This window comes from Paroedura picta, chromosome 2 (genome assembly GCF_049243985.1).
Source record: "Paroedura picta isolate Pp20150507F chromosome 2, Ppicta_v3.0, whole genome shotgun sequence".
NCBI lineage: Eukaryota > Metazoa > Chordata > Lepidosauria > Squamata > Gekkonidae > Paroedura > Paroedura picta.
In genome coordinates this window covers 91,211,133-91,230,566 of record NC_135370.1, presented here as the reverse complement: position 1 = coordinate 91,230,566, position 19,434 = coordinate 91,211,133, and the positions used below count along the sequence as shown (strand labels likewise).

Genomic DNA, 19,434 nt, shown 5'->3' with positions numbered 1-19,434 from the left:
TGAATGAATAAATAAATAAATAAGATGATTGCAGTGGCTTCCCATCCCATATGGACAAGCTACTTTTGATGTTTGTCAGGGCTGCTGTCTCTCTATATTTTAGTCTTTTCTTCCTGCATCCAGGTTGAATAAGATTTCTCTTGCAGATGCTTGTAGCATTCCTAAATGAATTGTGTTTTAAATTATTTATTTATTATATTTATTCTTTATTATTGTTATAAAATTGCTTTGCACTCTACAGCTTTTTTATGAGCACAGCTGAAGTTTAATAATCATGCTATTATAATAATAAAAAATAAATAAAATAGTAAGAAGAAGAGTTCGTTTTTATACCCCCACTTATCACCACTTGAAGTCTCAAAGTAGCTTTCAGTTTGAAGACCATAATGATACTCAATGATACTCAATTACCTCATCTTTTCTTTTGCATCTTCAAAGCTTTCAGAAGAAAAGTAAACATCCTGGAATGTAGTGATCATGCATTCCTGTTTGCAGGTGACATTTGGATCAAAGGGCTTGACCTTCGCATTTCCAGAAAGTGCATGCTGCTCAACAGACAATGCAAAATGTTTCAAAGATTACAGTTAGCACAGATTACAGACATCAGCATCTTCAGAGATGACATGGCTGCAAATGATGATATGCTGAAGCTGAAACCTGGGCTGAATCTGCACTTACTTTGTTTATTCCATTGTCAATCCTATTGAATCCAGATCGATTTGAACTCGTGTCTTCCTCTTTCCCCTCCCTCCCCATTGAAACAGAAAAGTGTTCTGCACATGCTTAGGGAGACTCAGAAGAGGAGGGGGGAGCCAAGCGCAGCAGGAGCCTCTTTCTTTGTTTTCTTGAAGCGGGGGTGGGAGCAGAGGAGGGAGGAAAAAAACACACGAGGCAAATCTCTACTCACAGAAGTTAGGGCTTCTAGAGCTTGAGAGAAAATTAGGGCTTCGCCTTCAAAAAAAGCTTACAGCCTTCGCCAATCAGGGCTTCTCTACAACGGATTCAGCCCTGGCCAATCAGGGCTTCTCTACCACAGAGCTTCGGCAACAAATGCGAAGCAGCTGAAGATCCACACAATCTCTCATGCTTTCTCAATCCAATTCTGAAAATCTTGAGGGTTAAAAACACTCCTCAATATTGCAGTATAAAGGTAGGGTCACTCTGCTTCTGGAGAATGTTGAGCAATTGCTTGAATGCTGAGAGCATTGTGCAGGATGACAATTTGACCCAATGGGTCTGACAAAGGACCAGTATCAACCGAGCATGTGTCCTAAAAAATATGTCCCTAAATCCTCAGCAAATTGGTAAGTCTTGTCTGGATGTAAAACATTTTTAAATGATATTCCTACAGCAAATATTGTAATTAGAGGGCTTACCTTTAGTTCACTGATAGAAGAGAGTAAGCCAGCCCCATAGGCTCTTAGCTGCCCTTCTTGTTTACATAAGCCAAACTCCACAGTGAAAAAGTAGCACTAATAAAGGAATTAAGAGGAAAAGAAAGAGTGTAACACACAGCCCACACAAGTCTGGTTTTCTCAGACTTCATAAGCTGAGGAAGGTCAGTACTTGAATAACAGATCATGAGGAAAGACCAGGGCTGCTACCATGAGGAAGACACAGTATCTCTTGCCTTGGAACCCCCATGAGGTGGATGCAACTCGAAGCACTCTCCATTTCTAATATTTGAGTATTGGGTGGTTTCATGCTCCCTCTGCTGGTTAAAATATGGCATAAAGAGACTTTGGAAATATGGCATAAAGCAGGGGTAGTCAAACTGCGGCCCTCCAGATGTCCATGGCATTCGCTGGCAGGGGCTCGTGGGAATTGTAGTCCATGGACATCTGGAGGGCCGCAGTTTGACTACCCCTGGCATAAAGAGACTTTGGAGCCTCCAGTGGCAGATATTTTGTTCATTACACTCAAATTACCTGGGTATAACCGAGGCTAGAGCAGAGGTGCTTGGGAATGCCAGGCCAGAACATCAGGAAAGTGCCAGGCAAGGTTCAAAATGCAGCAGCTCTGTCCCAACAGAGGCAACAACACCTGGTAATCACGGCTGGCTGGTGATTGGGGGATCGACTACAAGGATGGGTCAAGTGAAGGTCCATTGCTTGGCTTGGACCATTGTGGGTTTAGCTGATTGTGACAACAGTATAATAGCCTTAGTTTAGTCATTTTAGCTTGATATGAATTACCAGATTTTCCAGATGAGAACTACCACAGTACACATTCAAATTTTAAATACAGCATGAGAGATGCTGCACTAAGTAAAATGGTCTGGTATACCACTGTTTGGTTGGTTGCCTATCCCCCCCCCCCCATTCAAACTTGGGAACTGGGGACACCACACCACTAAAACACCAGGGACCTGTGGAAAGTTTCCCCAGAAAAATAGTCAGGTAACCTAGCCTTACCTTGAAGGAAACAACAGTGGTCCAGAAGTGAAAACCTAATTGCCTTCCCAATCTGGACCATTCCCCTCCCCCTTAAATTTACCACCGACTTGCAAGAAGGGGTAGTTGTGGTCTTCCTATTTCTCCACTGCTCCTGTCATCTTGTCATCTCACAAATGCAGTGTAATACAGATAAAGTCTTGCTTATGACAACAAGGAAAGGATCAGGCATAGGAGGAGGAAGAAGAGGGCAGAAGAGGCATAGTCACTTCCTCCTCCAATGTACTTTAAACTAGAGAGCAGATTAGAACCTGCCAGGCACCCATACCATGACTAGCCACATCTCCAGTCTGTTATGTAGAGTTTAAGAACACACAACATGGAATGATTAAACAGGGATTATTTTGGGCAGAGCTGTAATGAAAACAGCATACAGCATCAAACTAATTAGTGACATATTAAAGGTATGTGAGCTTCTTAAATTATCAATCAGTGGACACTGAGATATCTCATTCTGTAGGGGTTGTTTCTGCCATTTGTTTTTATTTACAAGGGGAACAACCCAGTGAAAGCACTGCGAAGCTTTGTTTGATTCACTGACCAAGTTAAGCATATGCTTAATACAACCTCATAATGTTGGAGCAGATGCCTATGTGATATTGTATAATTTGATTTGTATTAAGCCTTCTTCAAACTGAGAATATATAAAGAGGAGTAATCACTGAAAAAATATTGGGGAAACTGATTGGAATACCTAGGACCCCGTTCTGGTTACTCTACATATTGGAATAAACTTTACCTTTACTGAACACATAAGAATTGATTTGTCAGCCTCCTGATTTCCTTTGCTTTTTTGTGGACTTCTTCATAGTGAAGGAGAGCATATCTACAGTGGAAAGCATCTGGGTGAAAATAAGCGAGGGGAAAACAAACAGTGTGGTGGTTGGTGTCTGCTACCGACAGCCTGACCAACAAGAGGATGTGGATGCTGCACTTTGTGAGCAGCTTGAGAAAATATCCAAGCGGCAGGACCTTGTCATCATGGGTGACTTCAATTTCCCAGATGTGTGCTGGGAAACAAACTCTGCAAAGCGTCCTCAGTCATGAAACTTTCTGACCTGCCTGGCTGACAATTTCATTTAGCAAATGGTAGATGAACCCACAAGATGTTCAGCCATATTGCACTTAATACTGACCAACAGGAAAGAGTTGGTGGATGAGGTGAAGGAGGTGGGGACCCTAGGGGGAAGTGTCCATGTCCTCATAAAATTCCTTTTGAGATGGGGAGTCAAGGAAGCTTGTAGCCAGACGCGGATGTTGGATTTTCGTAGGGCAAACTTTAATAAACTCAGAGATATGATGAGTGTCATACCATGGACGAGAATGCTGGAAGGGAAGGGAGCATGTGAAGGGTGAGCGCTACTCAAACAAGAGCCATTGCATGCTCAATCAATGAATATCCCAGAAGGACGAAAACACTGCAGGAGGTCTAAGAAGCCTATTTAGATGAACAGAGAACTTCAAGAGGGACTAAGAAAGAAAAGGAAAATGTTCAGGAAATGGAGGGAAGGACAGAGCTCGAAAGTACCTACAGGTTACTAGGCACTGTAGATCAATCATCAGAACAGCCAAAGCTGAGAGTGAACTAAGATTGGCCAGGGAAGCCCATTGTAACAAGAAAAGATTTTTCAGTTATGTGAGGAACAAACGTAAAGTAAAGGCCCACTGTTGGGTGTGGATGGACAAACTCTAACGGAAGATGCAGAGAAAGCAGAAAGGCTTAGTGCCTATTTTACACCTGTTTTTTCCCACAGGTCAAAGGGTTTAGGCACATCTAGAGATGGCAGTAGCCAAAGGATAGTGTCTGGGTGGCAGGTTAACATGGATAGAGAGGTTGTTGAGAGGCATTTAGCTGCACTGGATGAGTTCAAATCCACCCGAGAGTGCTCAAAGAACTTTCCGGAGAACTTGCACAGCCCTTGTCCATCATCTTCGGGACCTCTTTAAGGACTGGAGATGTCCTGGAGGACTGGAAAAGAGCAAACGTTATTCCGATCTTCAAAAAAGGGAGGAAGGATGACCCGGGAAACTACTGACTTCTGTTGTGGGGAAGATAATGGAGCAGATATTAAAGGGAGCGATCAGCAAACATCTGGAGGACAATTTGGTGATCCAAGGAAGTCAGCATGGATTTATCTCCAACAGGTCCTGCCAGACCAACCTGGTTTCCTTTTTTGACCAAGTAACAGGTTTGCTGGATCGTGGAAATTCAGTTGATGTCATGTACTTGGATTTTAGTAAAGCTTTTGACAAGGTTCCCCATGATGTTCTGATGGATAAGTTGAAGGACTGCAATCTGGATCTTCAGATAGTTAGTGGATAGGGAATTGGTTAGAGAACCGCACTCAAAGAGTTGTTGTCAATGGTGTTTCATCAGACTGGAGAGAGGTGAGTAGCGGGGTACCTCAGGGCTCGGTGCTCGGCCCGGTACTTTTTAACACATTTATTAATGATCTAGATGAGGGGGTGGAGGGACTTCTCATCAAGTTTGCAGATGACACCAAATTGGGAGGACTGGAAAATACTCCGGAAGATAGAGACAGAGTTCAACGAGATCTGAACACAATGGAAAAATGGGCAAATGAGAACAAGATGCAATTTAATAAAGATAAGTGTAAAGTTCTGCATCTGGGTCAGAAAAATAAAAAGCATGCCTTCTGGATGGGGGATACACTTCTAGGTAACACTGTGTGTGAACGAGGCCTTGGGGTACTTGTGGATTGTAAACTAAACATGAGCAGGCAGTGTGATGCAGCGGTAAAAAAGGCGAATGCCATTTTGGGCTGTAACAACAGGGGCATCACATCAAAATCACAAGATGTCATAGTCCCATTGTATACGGCACTGGTCAGACCACACCTGGAGTACTTTGTGCAGTTCTGGAGGCCTCACTTCAAGAAGGATGTAGATAAAATTGAAAGGGTACAGAGGAGAGCGACGAAGATGATCTGGGGACAAGGGACCAAGCCCTATGAAGATAGGTTGAGGGACTTGGGAATGTTCAGCCTGGAGAAAAGGAGGTTGAGAGGGGACATGATAGCCCTCTTTAAGTATTTGAAAGGTTGTCACTTGGAGGAGGGCAGGATGCTGTTTCCGTTGGCTGCAGAGGAGAGGACACACAGTAATGGGTTTAAACTACAAGTACAACGATATAGGCTAAATATCAGGGAATAAATTTTCACAGTCAGAGTAGTTCAGCAGTGGAATAGGCTGCCTAAGGAGGTGGTGAGCTCCCCCTCACTGGCAGTCTTCAAGCAAAGGTTGGATACACACTTTTCTTGGATACTTTAGGATGCTTTGGGCTGATCCTGTGTTGAGCAGGGGGTTGGACTAGATGGCCTGTATGGCCCCTTCCAACTCTATGATTCTATGATTCATGAGGAATCATCAGATCTTTGCTGATATATTTTCAGCCTATGGGATTTTTTAAAATATTGGAGCTTGTTGACAGGGCTGCATAACACTGAGAACACTGAAACTGAGGACTATGCAGCTGCATGAGGCATCTTCTACTTACAGTTGCTAGCTTCTGAACAGCTTCATCAGATGCTCCCAGTGATGCCAAGCCCATTTCCTGGGAGAATTGTGCAAAGCTGGGTTCAGCCAGAAGAGGGACGTGGCCCAGAAGTTCGTGACAGGTATCACTGGAAATGCAGAAGGGAAGGAAGGGACTAATGTTGAACCAGGTACTTCGCCTTCCCATCTGGTGTGTCAAAGCATTATTCAATCATTGTGATACATGAGGAGAATTAACTGCCAAGCATCTTGGGGCACCCTAAAGACTAACATTTATTCTAGTGCAACATACAGGCTACCTCATTACAAAGTGACTTACAGTGCAATCCTCATCACCATTCTAAGTCCATTGGATCCAATGCATAGGACTGTATTGTTAAAAATTGTTCAATCATATGCAATGTGGGTATAGATTGGAAGAAAAGAGTTGTTGTTTTTTTGTACCCTGCTTTTCTCTACCCCAGGGAGTCTCAAAGCAGTTTACAATCACCTTCCTTTCCCCACTCCACAACAGACACCCTATGAGGGAGGTGAGGCTGAATTAGAAAACTGACTGGTCCAAGGTGACCCAGGTAGCTTCATGGGAAGAAGTGGGAAATCAAACCTGGTTCTCCAGATTAGGGTCTGCTGCTCTTAACTGCTACACAATACTGGTTTTCAATTAAAAAAAAACATTCACATGGTTAGCCTGTCAATCATCTCATAATGGAATTGTTGTCATACAGACATAACCTGACGGGAGGGATGCACAGATATGAGATGAATGTCTCCATCCTCTGTCAAAAAAGGACAGAGGCTACATGTTACAAACCTTCACATGGAACACACTTCTTAGACTACATGCATGGAGTAGGGGTAGGAGAAGTACATGCCTCTTTCTGCCCCACAAGAAAAAAAAATGCTCAAAAATGCTCAAAAAATGCTGAGTAACCATAAGAAGTGGCTCAGACAGTAAAGAAAATTCATGACACAATAATGTAGGTAACGGTTTTTTAAAAGGCCTTCCTGCTTGATAAACAACAGTATATAAAAGAGTTGAGTGAGCTGCAGGAGGTTTGCACTTCTTTATCTGCATTTCATGACAGTGAAAATTTTGAAAAGCTGTGTTTAAATGTTCATGTTACAATTAAGGATCTAAGATCACTTTCATTTCTTCAATCATGTGAACAATATTTCAATAACTAAATCAGTGTTAGACTTTTTTTGCAAAGATTACCCAGCCCCACACACTGCAAACTTATGAGAGTTAAAAAAACCTTTGAAACCCAGATGCTCAAACCTAGATTTTGTAATGCAAATGCAGATTTAGTATTGTCCTGATTGCCAAGCAGTTATCCACAAACATAAAGAACTGTGCAAATTAGCTGGACAAAAATATAGAAATAGCTGCTTACGGTTCTGGTGTGTAAAGAGGTTCCGAACTGTGCCTAACATACTGAGTGCAGTGAAATACTCTGAATGCTAAACCTGCCAAGAAATCTCTGGGGGACAGATATCCAGCAACAGGACGGATGGTAAAGCCAGTGCGTTCTAGGAAGGAAAACACCATTAATTATGTTATAACATTCAAAAATAGATAATCATTGATGCAACATTAAACCTGCAATCCTGACTTCACCAACTTGCAAATAAATCCCACGGAACACAAATGAGACATTTTTCAGCAAGCAAGCACATTGATAGACTGCCCAAGAGACTAGATAATCTATACACTGGAAAGTTCCATAGCCCCATGGAGGGTTCTGTAGGCCCCCAGATGGGAACTGTGGATGAAGACATGAGCGGTGGGTGGAGAAGGCTAAAGAAAGGGATGTTGCCAGGTTGCTCAGGAGAAAGTTGAACCTGAAAACACAACAAGAAATATAAACAAAGGCATTGAAAACCCCCAAGAAATTAGGATTTAGTCAACAAGATGCCATGGAAGTGGCATCTAGGGAATCACAGATGTGACACTCATGGAGGTGAACTTCTTTGAAGTGTGATCAAATGTTATAAAGGTAAAGGTATCCGCTATATAAGCACTGGGTCATGTCTGACCCTTGGGGTGATGCCCTCTAGCGTTTTCATGGCAGACTCAATACGGGGTGGTTTGCCAGTGCCTTCCCCAGTCATTACCGCAAGCTGCGTACTCATTTTACCGACCTCGGAAGGATGGAAGGCTGAGTCAACCATGAGCCGGCTGCTGGGATTGAACTCCCAGCCTCATGGGCAGAATTTTCAGACTGCATGTCTGCTGCCTTACCACTCTGCGCCACAAGAGGCTCATTCAGATGTTATTAAAAAGGTAAACGTATCCCCTGTGCAAGCACCAAGTCATGTCTGACCCTTGGGGTGACATAGTTGATACCAAATGCTGCAGCCACAATACTGACTAGAGTAGATCATAGGGACCCCATCATTTCAGTCTTGTTCCATCTACACTGGCTCTCAAATAGGCTCCAGGGCCAATTCAAGGTTCTGGTAGCATCCTTTGAAGTCCTATGTGGCTTGGGACCACCATATTTTTTAAACAACCTACTCCCATACAATTGGCCTTTGCTCAGGACAGATGCTCAGCACTGCCCACAGGTATCCTGGAGGCTGCTATAGAAAAATCCCCTTTTCAGAGAGATTCTATCCCTGTACTTATGGCCAGCTAGAAACAAGCAAACATGTTTTGTTATGCTATAATGTTATAAGAACCAACTTAATCCATCCAACTTTAGACAAATATCAACATCTCCCTTCAAAGGATGTAGTTAAGAAACTTCTCATTGACAAAAACCATCAAATAACTTTGCACACTGCAAAATTTTGCGCAGCTACCATTACATTGTGTGGTATTTATGTAAGAAAGTTTCCTTTTTAACTGAATAACATACTGACATGTTCCTTAGCCAATGCTGTTTCAGTGATGAGTTTTAATCCTGACATGTTTTATATTTTTGATTTTAAACACTCATTTGTATTTAAATATTTCTTTTTGTATTCATCTGATCTTATAATTGTGTATTTGAACTTTGGTGTTAATGACCGTAAATAAAATTTGACTTGATTTGACTATTCCCACATAATGTTTCCTCTATTTTTCCCCCCTACTGAGAGGAGCAGTTTATATCCTGGGCAGAAAATAACTGCTATAATCTTAAAATGGGCAGTGCAAGACCCTGTATTTCTCTAGATTGCTGCTGAAAGATTTTCCCATGTTAACGAGTGACCACTCATGCACACAGCTTGGTGGAAACATTGTTCCCATATGAGCCTACCCGACCAGTACTGTAATCAGGAGGCCTTCTTAGGATGCCCCTGTTGTCCAAGACTGGATGAGTGACAACCTGAGAAAGGTTAAGACACCAAAACCTGAGAGGTCCTGGTACCAAAATTATGGAATTCTCTTCCCTGGGAAGATTCATCTGTTCCGGTCTATCATTGTCTTCCACCGCTTTACCTATTTTGTCTGGCCTCATTGACCTTCCTTCCTGTGTGTTTTCACTGTGTCTGTTGTTTGTTTTTAATTGTTTTGTATTATGTATCTTAGAGTTTGTTTTAATGTTTTCGATTGTTCACTGCCCTAGATACACTAAGCTGGGTGAAATGGCAGCACAAAAATAATTCAGATAAACAAATAAATAAAAGGTCAGTCCATCAATTACAGATTCTGTCTAGCTTAGTAGCCTCTAATGGCAGAGGGAGGCTCTTTCTATCCAAACGAACAGCAGAGAGCCCATTTCCATTTTTAAAAAGAACACAAGGAAAGGGTTAACATCTACTTTCCTAACATGTGGCCTCAAAGCATATCCAATCTTCCCTCTTTTAGGACAATAGATTATATGATGAAGCTCAAGTTGTATGTATTTAGTTTCATCAGAAAGCAGCCATGAAAGGGCAATGATTTCAGTCAAGGAAATGGTACAAGAGGAAGAAAACCCCATAGCAAGAATAACATTTCAGACCTGCTTCTTGCAGCTGCATTTTAAGGTCCAAACTTATTGAGAGTGTACAGTGTACAGATCCACTGAGTAGTTTTGATCCTTGGCCTTAAATGTTTTTTTAAATATTGAGAAATCCAATGATAGATCTCCTGAAATATGTCTGTAGCCTTTTGGTTATTCACCTTCATTCAAGACTGTGGGCCTTTTTGCACGGGGATCTTTGTTGCAAAATGTTTGCGGAATGAAAAATCGCCATTTAAAATAGTGGAATTTGTCGTTATGCATACCTGCCTTTGTAGTGGAATCAGTTGCGTTTTTTAGCGTTTCCCACAGGCTTCCGGTCTCGGCAGAAATCGCTAGAAAGGAAGCGCTATTGCCAAGCTCGTCCCGCCCCTGGCCGTCAAGCAGCCAATGGGCAGCCGTTAGCATGCTCCCAAACAGCCCCTTTCCCTTTAAGGAAGGTTTAAAAAAAAAAAAAAACAGACCCATTGTAACGAATCTGGGTAGATTCGTTGCAACGGAGAGACCCATCCAGCTGCCTGGGGTGTTTGAGCTGTCGTTTGATCGGTTGATCGTTAACACGCTGCCTCAGAGTGAAAAAAAAAAATCCCCCCCCCCTCTCACGGGCCCGATTTTCGGCTGAATGGAATGTGTGAAATGTGTGTGTGAAATGTGTGTGCTTAGTGACTGAAGGGGAGGGACTGAAGCCGGGAAGCCTCTGTTTGAGCTGTCATTTGATCGTGGCCACGCTGCCTCGGAGTGGGAAAAAAAATCCCCCCTCCCCCCCCCTCACGGGCGCGATTTTCAGCCGAAACAGTGTGAAAAATAAAGGGAAAATACATCAGCAAACGGGCTTCTGCGGGCTTCTTGTGACTGTAAACAGCTCTGAGGAGGGACTGCAGCCTGGGAAGCCTCACTGGCTAAACGGAGGCTCGCCGGTGCGTTGATCTCCACTCGCTCGGGGAAAAAAAAATGGCGATCGCTTCGCCGGAAGTTTGGAGGACAGGCTCAGGAGGAGGGACTCTGAAGAAACCGCAACAATGTTAACGCACAGGTCTTTATCGCTATTGTTGCAGATTGGTTGCAGGAGTGTAGCGCTTTCCGGAGGGTGAATCCACTTTTTGGGATTCCCCTAAAAGCGCCACAACGAAGCGCTTTTTGCTGATTGGTTTCAGGAGTGTTGCAGATTGTCTACGACGTCGTGCGTTAAGGCAAATTAGTAGCGTTTTCAATTAGCAACCATTGTGCTATTTTGAAGCCGTGCAAAAAGCCCCTGTCAATGGTCTCCAATGCTGTCCCATTGAAAATTCAGCATGCACCCAGTTTGTTAAGGTGATGTTATCTTGTCAAGACTGTGGGTGGCTGTGCACTTATTTATAGCATTTTAACTCCACCCTTCTCTCAAACCTTAAGACAATACTGTGGATCATGTAATTTTGCGTGCAATATGGTTGAAGAGCTTTTATTACTGTCTCTATGCTGGGTTGCTTATTTCCTTTTTAATGATTTTACTACACATTATTTTGTTCATGGAAAATATGAAGTGGGCAATTATCAAATAATAATGAATTGAGGAATGTATAAACATTTTGTACATTTTGATATACCCTAGAAACTGTTCAAGCTATTTCTTGCACAATCAACTCCTAGTTATAATGCGTTACTGACTGAGACAGGGCTTCGTTTTATTATGAAACATTAGTAAGTTTAAATGATGAACTTCACCCCCAAGATTCCTCACAAGAAACCCTAATGTCAGCAATTGAATCATTTTGTAGGTCTCTAATATCTATTCCTTTATCACTGTCCTGACCACAATGCCTCATCTGGGACATCTTACAAGACAAAGATCTGCATATTACCTTTTAGAAAACATGATACATCCTCCAGCTGGGGTATGTTATCTTCTTGGTACCCACAGTATTTTGTTAACAAAGGCAGGTTTTTAAGATACTCTCTGCAGGCATGGGTGGGGTAAAGCTTTTGGAGCTCTCTGAATACAATGCCCCAAGTGCTGATCTCCTCTTCAGTAAATTGAACTTTTGGAATTGGGTCACCACTGTAATGAGATGTAACAGCAACATTCACAAACATCTTCAAAAGGAAAAGTGATTTCCATATTAGAGCAGGGGTGGGCAACAGGTACATCCCAGTCCATTAGTAGATTCCTAGCTGGCTCACCTCATGAGAAGGAAGGACTCCCTGGAGAAGAGCCTAATGCTGGGAGCAATTAAGGGCAAAAGAAGAAGGGGACAACAGAGAATGAGGTGGCTGGATGGAGTCACTGAAGCAGTTGATGCAAACCTTAAATGGACTCCGGGGAACGGTAGGACAGGAAGGCCTGGAGGATCATTGTCCATGGGGTCGCAGTGGGTTGGACACGACTTCGCACCTAACAATAACAATAACAATAAGCTGGCTCATGATAGTCAGGAGCTACAGAGACCTCAGTAAATACTGAGAATCCTCATTGCCCTGCAATCCTTGTGATGCTGGGTTCTGCCATGTCTGGTGTTAATGACCAAGGAGAAGAGGGAAGGAAGTGACATATAATCAGAAGGAATGGGCTTGGGCTTCACCACCACCAATTACTAGACACACCTGGAGGAAAGTTTCCTAGATTTTAGGAGGTAAGAAGGATGTTTGTTCTTTTTCCGCTGTATGCCCATATCAGTTCATATGCTCATGTCAAGACATATAGAGTCAACTTTAATTTTGAGATAATTATTTGCAAGTGGTTTTTCCATCACAGAAATCCTACTAACCCTATCCTTCCTTAGTTTGAAAATTACTGTTCTAGAAAGACAGGAAAATAAAGTAAGAAAGTAGGCAAAATTTGTTTCCCTTGTCTTCTCCCCTACAACCATTCCTTCTCTCTTTCTCATTGTACTGTGGGAAATGAATATCACTAATGCCCATTGTATTGTTGTGCAGAGTAAAGAAATGTGCCCTATCTCATCTTTAGTTTAGCTTGTAGTTTTTGTGAACAGGAAGCTGGGCAATGTGGTAGAATCATTGCAGTTGAATGATTAGCCAAAGTGTATCATGAACCAACAGATGTGAGCTAAAGCCATTTTGACTGTTTTGGCAGAGATGCAAAAAAAAAATTTTTTTTAAAAAACCTGAACTGAGTTTGGTGTAGTACTGGCTTGCCTATATATTCTGTATTCCACAATATGTCCAACAACAGATAACAGGCCACCCTACTGCTCCAGTACTATCTTATAATGTACCCATATCCTGAAGAATCTTCCTTGAATTTCAACCACTTTCAGTGGATCACCCCACATTTTTATAGCAAGAGTTGCCTTATTTACCAGTCAGAGACACATACTGTTTATAATTCATAGCCAGGTCTGCAAAATACTTCCGTCTCTTGCGATAAACATTGTCTTTGAAACCCTAATAGTGGAATTAAAAAAAAATAAAACTCAGGTCAGTCTGTGTGGTAGCATGTTTGTGCCAAAAAGAAACAAATGTTAATTTTGTTCTACCAAAGCAGCTAAGAGGAAGAGGAGAATTCTGTGAAATGTGTGTGTGGGAGGGGTGGAGATACAACAGAAACCTGTGAATTCGCTTTGAAAATGAATGTTGAAATTAAATACATTTGCTAAGACTATAGAATACTCTAGTTTCTCTTCAGTTTAGTAAATGTAGACTCCAGCCCAGGACCTAAAAATAAGCTCCATAAACTCCACTGAAAATCATTTTTAGTTAGTTATCAATTTTTACAAGTGTTGTGCACCTCCTTTTTCTGCTCTTTGCTAGTGTTTTGGATAAACTAACTAACACTTTTAACAACTTCCCTCTCCCCTTCTTGAGAGATATTAGGACCTCCACAGGCCCATCTGTGTAAAGCAAAGCCAAAGTTACACCAGTTATTGAGGATACCAGAGACCTCTGACCTCATTTAGAAAAAGTTGTTGTTTTTCCACACATTCGCAGAGTCCCCATTCAAGCCCCAACCTAAGCCTTGACACAGCCTGTGTGATTCAAATATCATTATGCTTACTTGGTATCTAACTTTTCTAACAGACTTCAAACCTAAAGTATTAGAGTTTCACAGTTAGATTCGATTTGTGCAAAAAGACACAAAGATACTCACTGGATGATCAGCGTCCAGTTGACATCCATACATCAAAACACGGTTGGCACATTTATCCAAATCTGAAACCTTCTTGGGGAACCAGGGGATATTTTCCATGTCTAGGGAAAAGACAGAACCCAAAGTCATTAGTGAAATTAAGATGGTAAGGACAAGGAAACACTGTTTTCAGGGCCAGCTATGACAGCTAAAAATGAAACCTAACTATTTAGAAGCCAGTTAAAGAGGACATGAGATACATCCTATCTGACACATGCATACATGCAGTATTTCCTCCTGTGGTATGTATGGTGTAAAGAATTATTGGGATATTAAAAATAAGTAAAGGAAAGTTAACCAAACTCTACAGTTAAAGTGTTGGTATTACAATTCACATGAAATTGATTTTGTTTGTTTGTTTGTGTGTGTGTTTGTTTGTTTAATATACTGCCCTCCCTGAAGGCTCAGGATGGTTTACATGAAATGGGAACAATTAACTCAGTTTATAGTGATGTTGGAACAACAGTAACAATAACAACAAGATAATGATAGTAATAAACATTGTAGAACAGTAGAATACTAGAACACTGATTAATTCATACAGTGGCTTGGGCGGATCTGTAATGGTTATTGGAGAGAGGCTTGGGGAGCCAGTGGAAAGCAGTGGTTTGGATCGACCTCAACCAAATGCCTGGTGGAGGAGCTCTCTTTTGCAGGCTCTGCAGAACTGTTCGAGTTCCATCGGGGCCCTAATCTCCTCTGGGACCTTGTTCCACCATGTTGGGGCAAGGATGGAGAAAGCTCTGGCCCTGGTTGAGTCAGGTGGGCTTCCTTGGAGCCAGGGCCCCCCCAGGAGGTTGGATGTAGCAGAGCGCAAGCCTCTTTGAGGAGTATAGGCAGAGAGGTCCCTCAGGTATACTGGGCCCAAACCATGTATGGCCTTAAGGCTCCCACTCCCATAACCAGAATGAATTATCTCCTACAATTACTTAATTATTCTTTTACTTGGAGACTGTAAGGATTGCTTTCAGCATGATCCTATGTCACAGAATCATAAAGATGAAAGGGGCCATATAGTCCAACCCTCTGATCAATGCAGTATCAGCCTCAAGGATCTATGAATTATCACCCCTGTACAAGAACATGGAGGAGGCTTGCTTTACCTATGTTTGTTCTGGTAACAGGTACATATTGAAATATACCCCCTTCTTCCCATAATACAAGTTCAATTTTCAAGAGACAAAAATGAATGAAACATATGATATAATGGTGAAAATAGAACATGTTTATAATTTAATACATAATACAAGTTCATAATACAAGTTCCCATAATACAAGTTCAATTTTCAAGAGACAAAAATGAATGAAACATATGATATAATGGTGAAAATAGAACATGTTTATAATTTAATCAGTAATTGTGGAGAGAGGGGGCAAATATAACAGAGAGAGATGTAAGTGATCATCGCCTGAAATTACGTATCCACCAAGAAGTGCTGAATCACTTTCTGCTTGTACAAGAAAACTTGGTGGTAGATTATGACCCAGTTCAGTTGTACATCCAGGACTACAGCATTAATATTACTACTCACTTGTTCTTTAAAAATAGAAAGGCAGGCAGCAGAAAAGCAAACCCTACATCAACAGAAATTACTCCAGCATTTTGCTTAAAATTAACCATTCCTTCCTCCTTGTAGATTCCCTTTTAAACAACTGTTTACTGCTGCAAGGACCATTATAATTACAAGGTTTACAACCTCATATTCAGAAACTGATTGTTATACTGCCTTGTGTCAGTTTGGTTATCAGAATACAGGAGAAGGAAATGAGAATATCTGAGCAAGCTGATTAATACCTGGACTGAGCCTCTAACCTTCCCTTCTTTGCAGGTACTTCAAGCCAAGGCAATAAGCTAAAGAACTCTTTTAGCTTTTAGCCCATGAGCTTAGAATCATAGAATCATAGAGTTGGAAGGCCATCCAGTCCAACCATACAGGCCATCTAGTCCAACACCCTGTTCAATGCAGGATCAGCCCTAACCATCCTAAAGCATCCAAGAAAAGTGTGTATCCAACCTTTGCTTGAAGACTGCCTGTGAGGGGGAATTCACCACCTCCTTAGGCAGCCTATTCCACTGCTGAACTACTCTGACTGTGAAAATTTTTTCCTGATATCGAGCCTATATTGTTGTACTTGTAGTTTAAACCCATTACTGCATGTCCTGTCCTCTGCAGCTAACGGAAACAGCATCCTGCCATCCTCCAAGTGACAACCTTTCAAATACTTAAAGGGGCTATCATGTCCCCTCTCAACCCCCTTTTCTCCAAGCTGAATATTCCCAAGTCCCTCAACCTATCTTCATAGGGCTTGGTCCCTTGGCCCCAGAACATCTTCATCGCTCTCCTCTATATCCTTTCAATTTTATCTACATCCTTCTTGAAGTGAGGCCTCCAGAACTGCACACAGTACTCCAGGTGTGGTCTGACCAGTGCCGTATACAATGGGACTAAGACATCTTGTGATTTTGATGTGATGCCCCTGTTGATACAGCCCAAAATGGCATTCGCCTTTTTTACCGCTGCATCACACTGCCTGCTCATGTTTAGTTTACAATCCACAAGTACACACAGTGTTACCTAGAAGCGTATCCCCCATCCAGTAGGCATGCTTTTCATTTTTCTGACCCAGATGCAGAACTTTACACTTATCTTTATTAAATTGCATCTTGTTCTCATTTGCCCATTTTTCCATTGTGTTCAGATCTCGCTGAACTCTGTGTCTATCTTCCGGAGTATTTGCCAATCCTCCCAATTTGGTGTCATCTGCAAACTTGATGAGTAGTCCCTCCACCCCCTCATCTAGATCATTAATAAATATGTTAAAAAGTACCGGGCCGAGCACCGAGCCCTGAGGTACCCTGCTACTCACCTCCCTCCAGTCTGATGAAACACCATTGACAACAACTCTTTGAGTGCGGTTCTCTAACCAATTCCCTATCCACCTAACTATCTGAAAATCCAGATTGCAGTACTTCAACTTATCCATCAGAACATCATAGGGAACCATATCAAAAGCTTTACTAAAATCCAAGTAAACGACATCAACCAAATTTCCATGATCCAGCAAACCTGTTACTTGGTCAAAAAAGGAAACCAGGTTCGTCTGGCAGGACCTGTTGGAGACAAATCCATGCTGACTTCCTTGGATCACCAAATTGTCCTCCAGATGTTTGCTGATCGCTCCCTTTAATATCTGCTCCATTATCTTACCAACAACAGAGGTCAGACTCACTGGTCTATAGTTTCCCGGGTCATCCTTCCTCCCTTTTTTGAAGATCAGAATAACATTTGCCCTCTTCCAGTCCGCCGGAACTTCTCCAGTCCTTAAAATGGTCCCGAAGATGATGGACAAGGGCTGTGCAAGTTCTCTGGAAAGTTCTTTGAGCACTCTCAGGTGCATTTCATCCGGCCCAGAGGATTTGAACTCATCCAGTTCAGCTAAATGCCTCTCAACAACCTCTCTATCCATGTTAACCTGCCACCCAGACACTATCCTTTGGCTACTGCCATCTCTAGATGTGCCTAAACCCTTTGACCTGTGGGAAAAAACAGGTGTAAAATAGGCACTAAGCCTTTCTGCTTTCTCTGCATCTTCCGTTAGAGTTTGTCCATCCGCACCCAACAGTGGGCCTATTGCCTCCTTTACTTTATGTTTGCTCCTCACATAACTGAAAAATCTTCACTTGTTACAATGGGCTTCCCTGGCCAATCTTAGCTCACTCTCAGCTTTGGCCTTTCTGATGATTGATCTACAGTGCCTAGTAACCTGTAGGTACTCTTCTTTAGAGCTCTGTCCTTCCCTCCATTTCCTGAACATTTCCCTTTTCTTTCTTAGTTCCTCTTGAAGTTCTCTGTTCATCCAAATAGGCTTCTTAGAGCTCCTGCAGTGTTTTCGTCTTTCTGGGATAGTCATTGATTGAGCATGCAATAGCTCTTGTTTGAGTAGCGCCCACCCTTCACATGCTCCCTTCCCTTCCAGCATTCTCGTCCATGGTATGACACTCATCATGTCTCTGAGTTTATTAAAGTTTGCCCTACGAAAATCCAACATCCGCGTCTGGCTACAAGCTTCCTTGGCTCCCCATCTCAAAAGGAATTCTATGAGGACATGGTCACTTCCCCCTAGGGTCCCCACCTCCTTCACCTCATCTACCAACTCTTGCCTGTTGGTCAGTATTAAGTCCAGTATGGCTGAACCTCTTGTGGGTTTATCTACCATTTGATAAATGAAATTGTCAGCCAGGCAGGTCAGAAAGTTGCATGACTGAGGACGCTTCGCAGAGTTTGTTTCCCAGCACACATCTGGGAAATTGAAGTCACCCATGATGACAAGGTCCTGCCGCTTGGATATTTTCTCAAGCTGCTCACAAAGTGCAGTATCCACATCCTCTCATTGGTCAGGCGGTCAGTAGCAGACACCAACCACCATACTGTTTGTTTTCCCCTTGCTTATTTTCACCCAGATGCTTTCCACTGTAGATATGCTCTCCTTCACTAGAATTTCCTGACAGGTAAGCCCTTTCCTCACATACAGTGCCACTCCTCCACTTCTTCAATCTATTCTGTTTTTTCTGAACAGTTCATATCCATCCACCATTACATTCCAGTCATGAGAATCATTCCACCAAGTTTCTGTGATGCCTACTAAATCATACCTTTCCATCAGCATGAGAAGTTCTTTGCTTTAGCTTCCTCCCCAGATCTTGATAGTCTTTTTTAATAGGAGCGATGGTATTCATGGACATGTCATTCGTTCCTACATGGACCATCACAAATGGGTAGTGATCCGTAGATTTGAGGAGTTTGGGCAGCCATTCTGAAATGTCTTTAATTTTCGCCCCTGGCAAGCATTACACCTCTCAGGTTAGGGGGTCGGGCCCAGCCACATGGCGATCCATTACCAGTACTCTCCTTTTCTTTTTCTTCTCAACTCCATTTCCTTCTATCCCCGTGGCCTCTTCACTTTGTCTTAGACTTTGTTTTGGGACCTCTTCCCTCGTTGACCCTTGCACCTCCTCTGCAAGGGCCTGAAATCTATTCTGGAGCTCCAAAGGCCCCGAGAACCGTCTCGCTCTATGCAGTTTTTTTCTGAACTGTCTGCAGAGGCTCTGTAGTGAGAGCCATGTCGGTGAACTCAGCAACAGCCCAGATATCACTGCATGCTTTGACATAGGACTGGTGCTGCTGGGGTATATATTTTTGTTTGCATTCCTATTTGTCTTTCATTTTGTAAGATACTTTCATAGTTTTAATTCTACATATAAATAGGCTAATTGGGAAGAGGTACAAGTACAGTACAAGTACAAAACTAAAACACTTTCTTGCCACCAAAATCTCAAAATCCCCTTCTTGTTTGAGGTATCTGAAGTGAGCAGTGACTCATGAAAGCTCATCTCCTACCACAAATTTTG

At 42.3% G+C, this 19,434-nt stretch overlaps 1 protein-coding gene across 2 annotated transcripts in view; it reads right to left on the bottom strand.

Annotated features, from left to right (window-relative positions):
* Positions 1 to 19,434, bottom strand: part of TPH1 (tryptophan hydroxylase 1) — a 40,697-nt gene that overhangs the window by 5,491 nt on the left and 15,772 nt on the right. For both annotated transcript variants that reach the window (XM_077321588.1, XM_077321587.1), the window contains exons 4-10: positions 13,986 to 14,086; positions 13,215 to 13,282; positions 11,743 to 11,939; positions 7,364 to 7,499; positions 5,971 to 6,097; positions 1,377 to 1,472; positions 412 to 545 (exon numbers count right to left, since the gene is read on the bottom strand). In XM_077321588.1, coding sequence (XP_077177703.1) covers positions 412 to 545; positions 1,377 to 1,472; positions 5,971 to 6,097; positions 7,364 to 7,499; positions 11,743 to 11,939; positions 13,215 to 13,282; positions 13,986 to 14,086 — 859 coding nt within the window. The remainder of the gene's footprint in view (positions 1 to 411; positions 546 to 1,376; positions 1,473 to 5,970; positions 6,098 to 7,363; positions 7,500 to 11,742; positions 11,940 to 13,214; positions 13,283 to 13,985; positions 14,087 to 19,434) is intronic.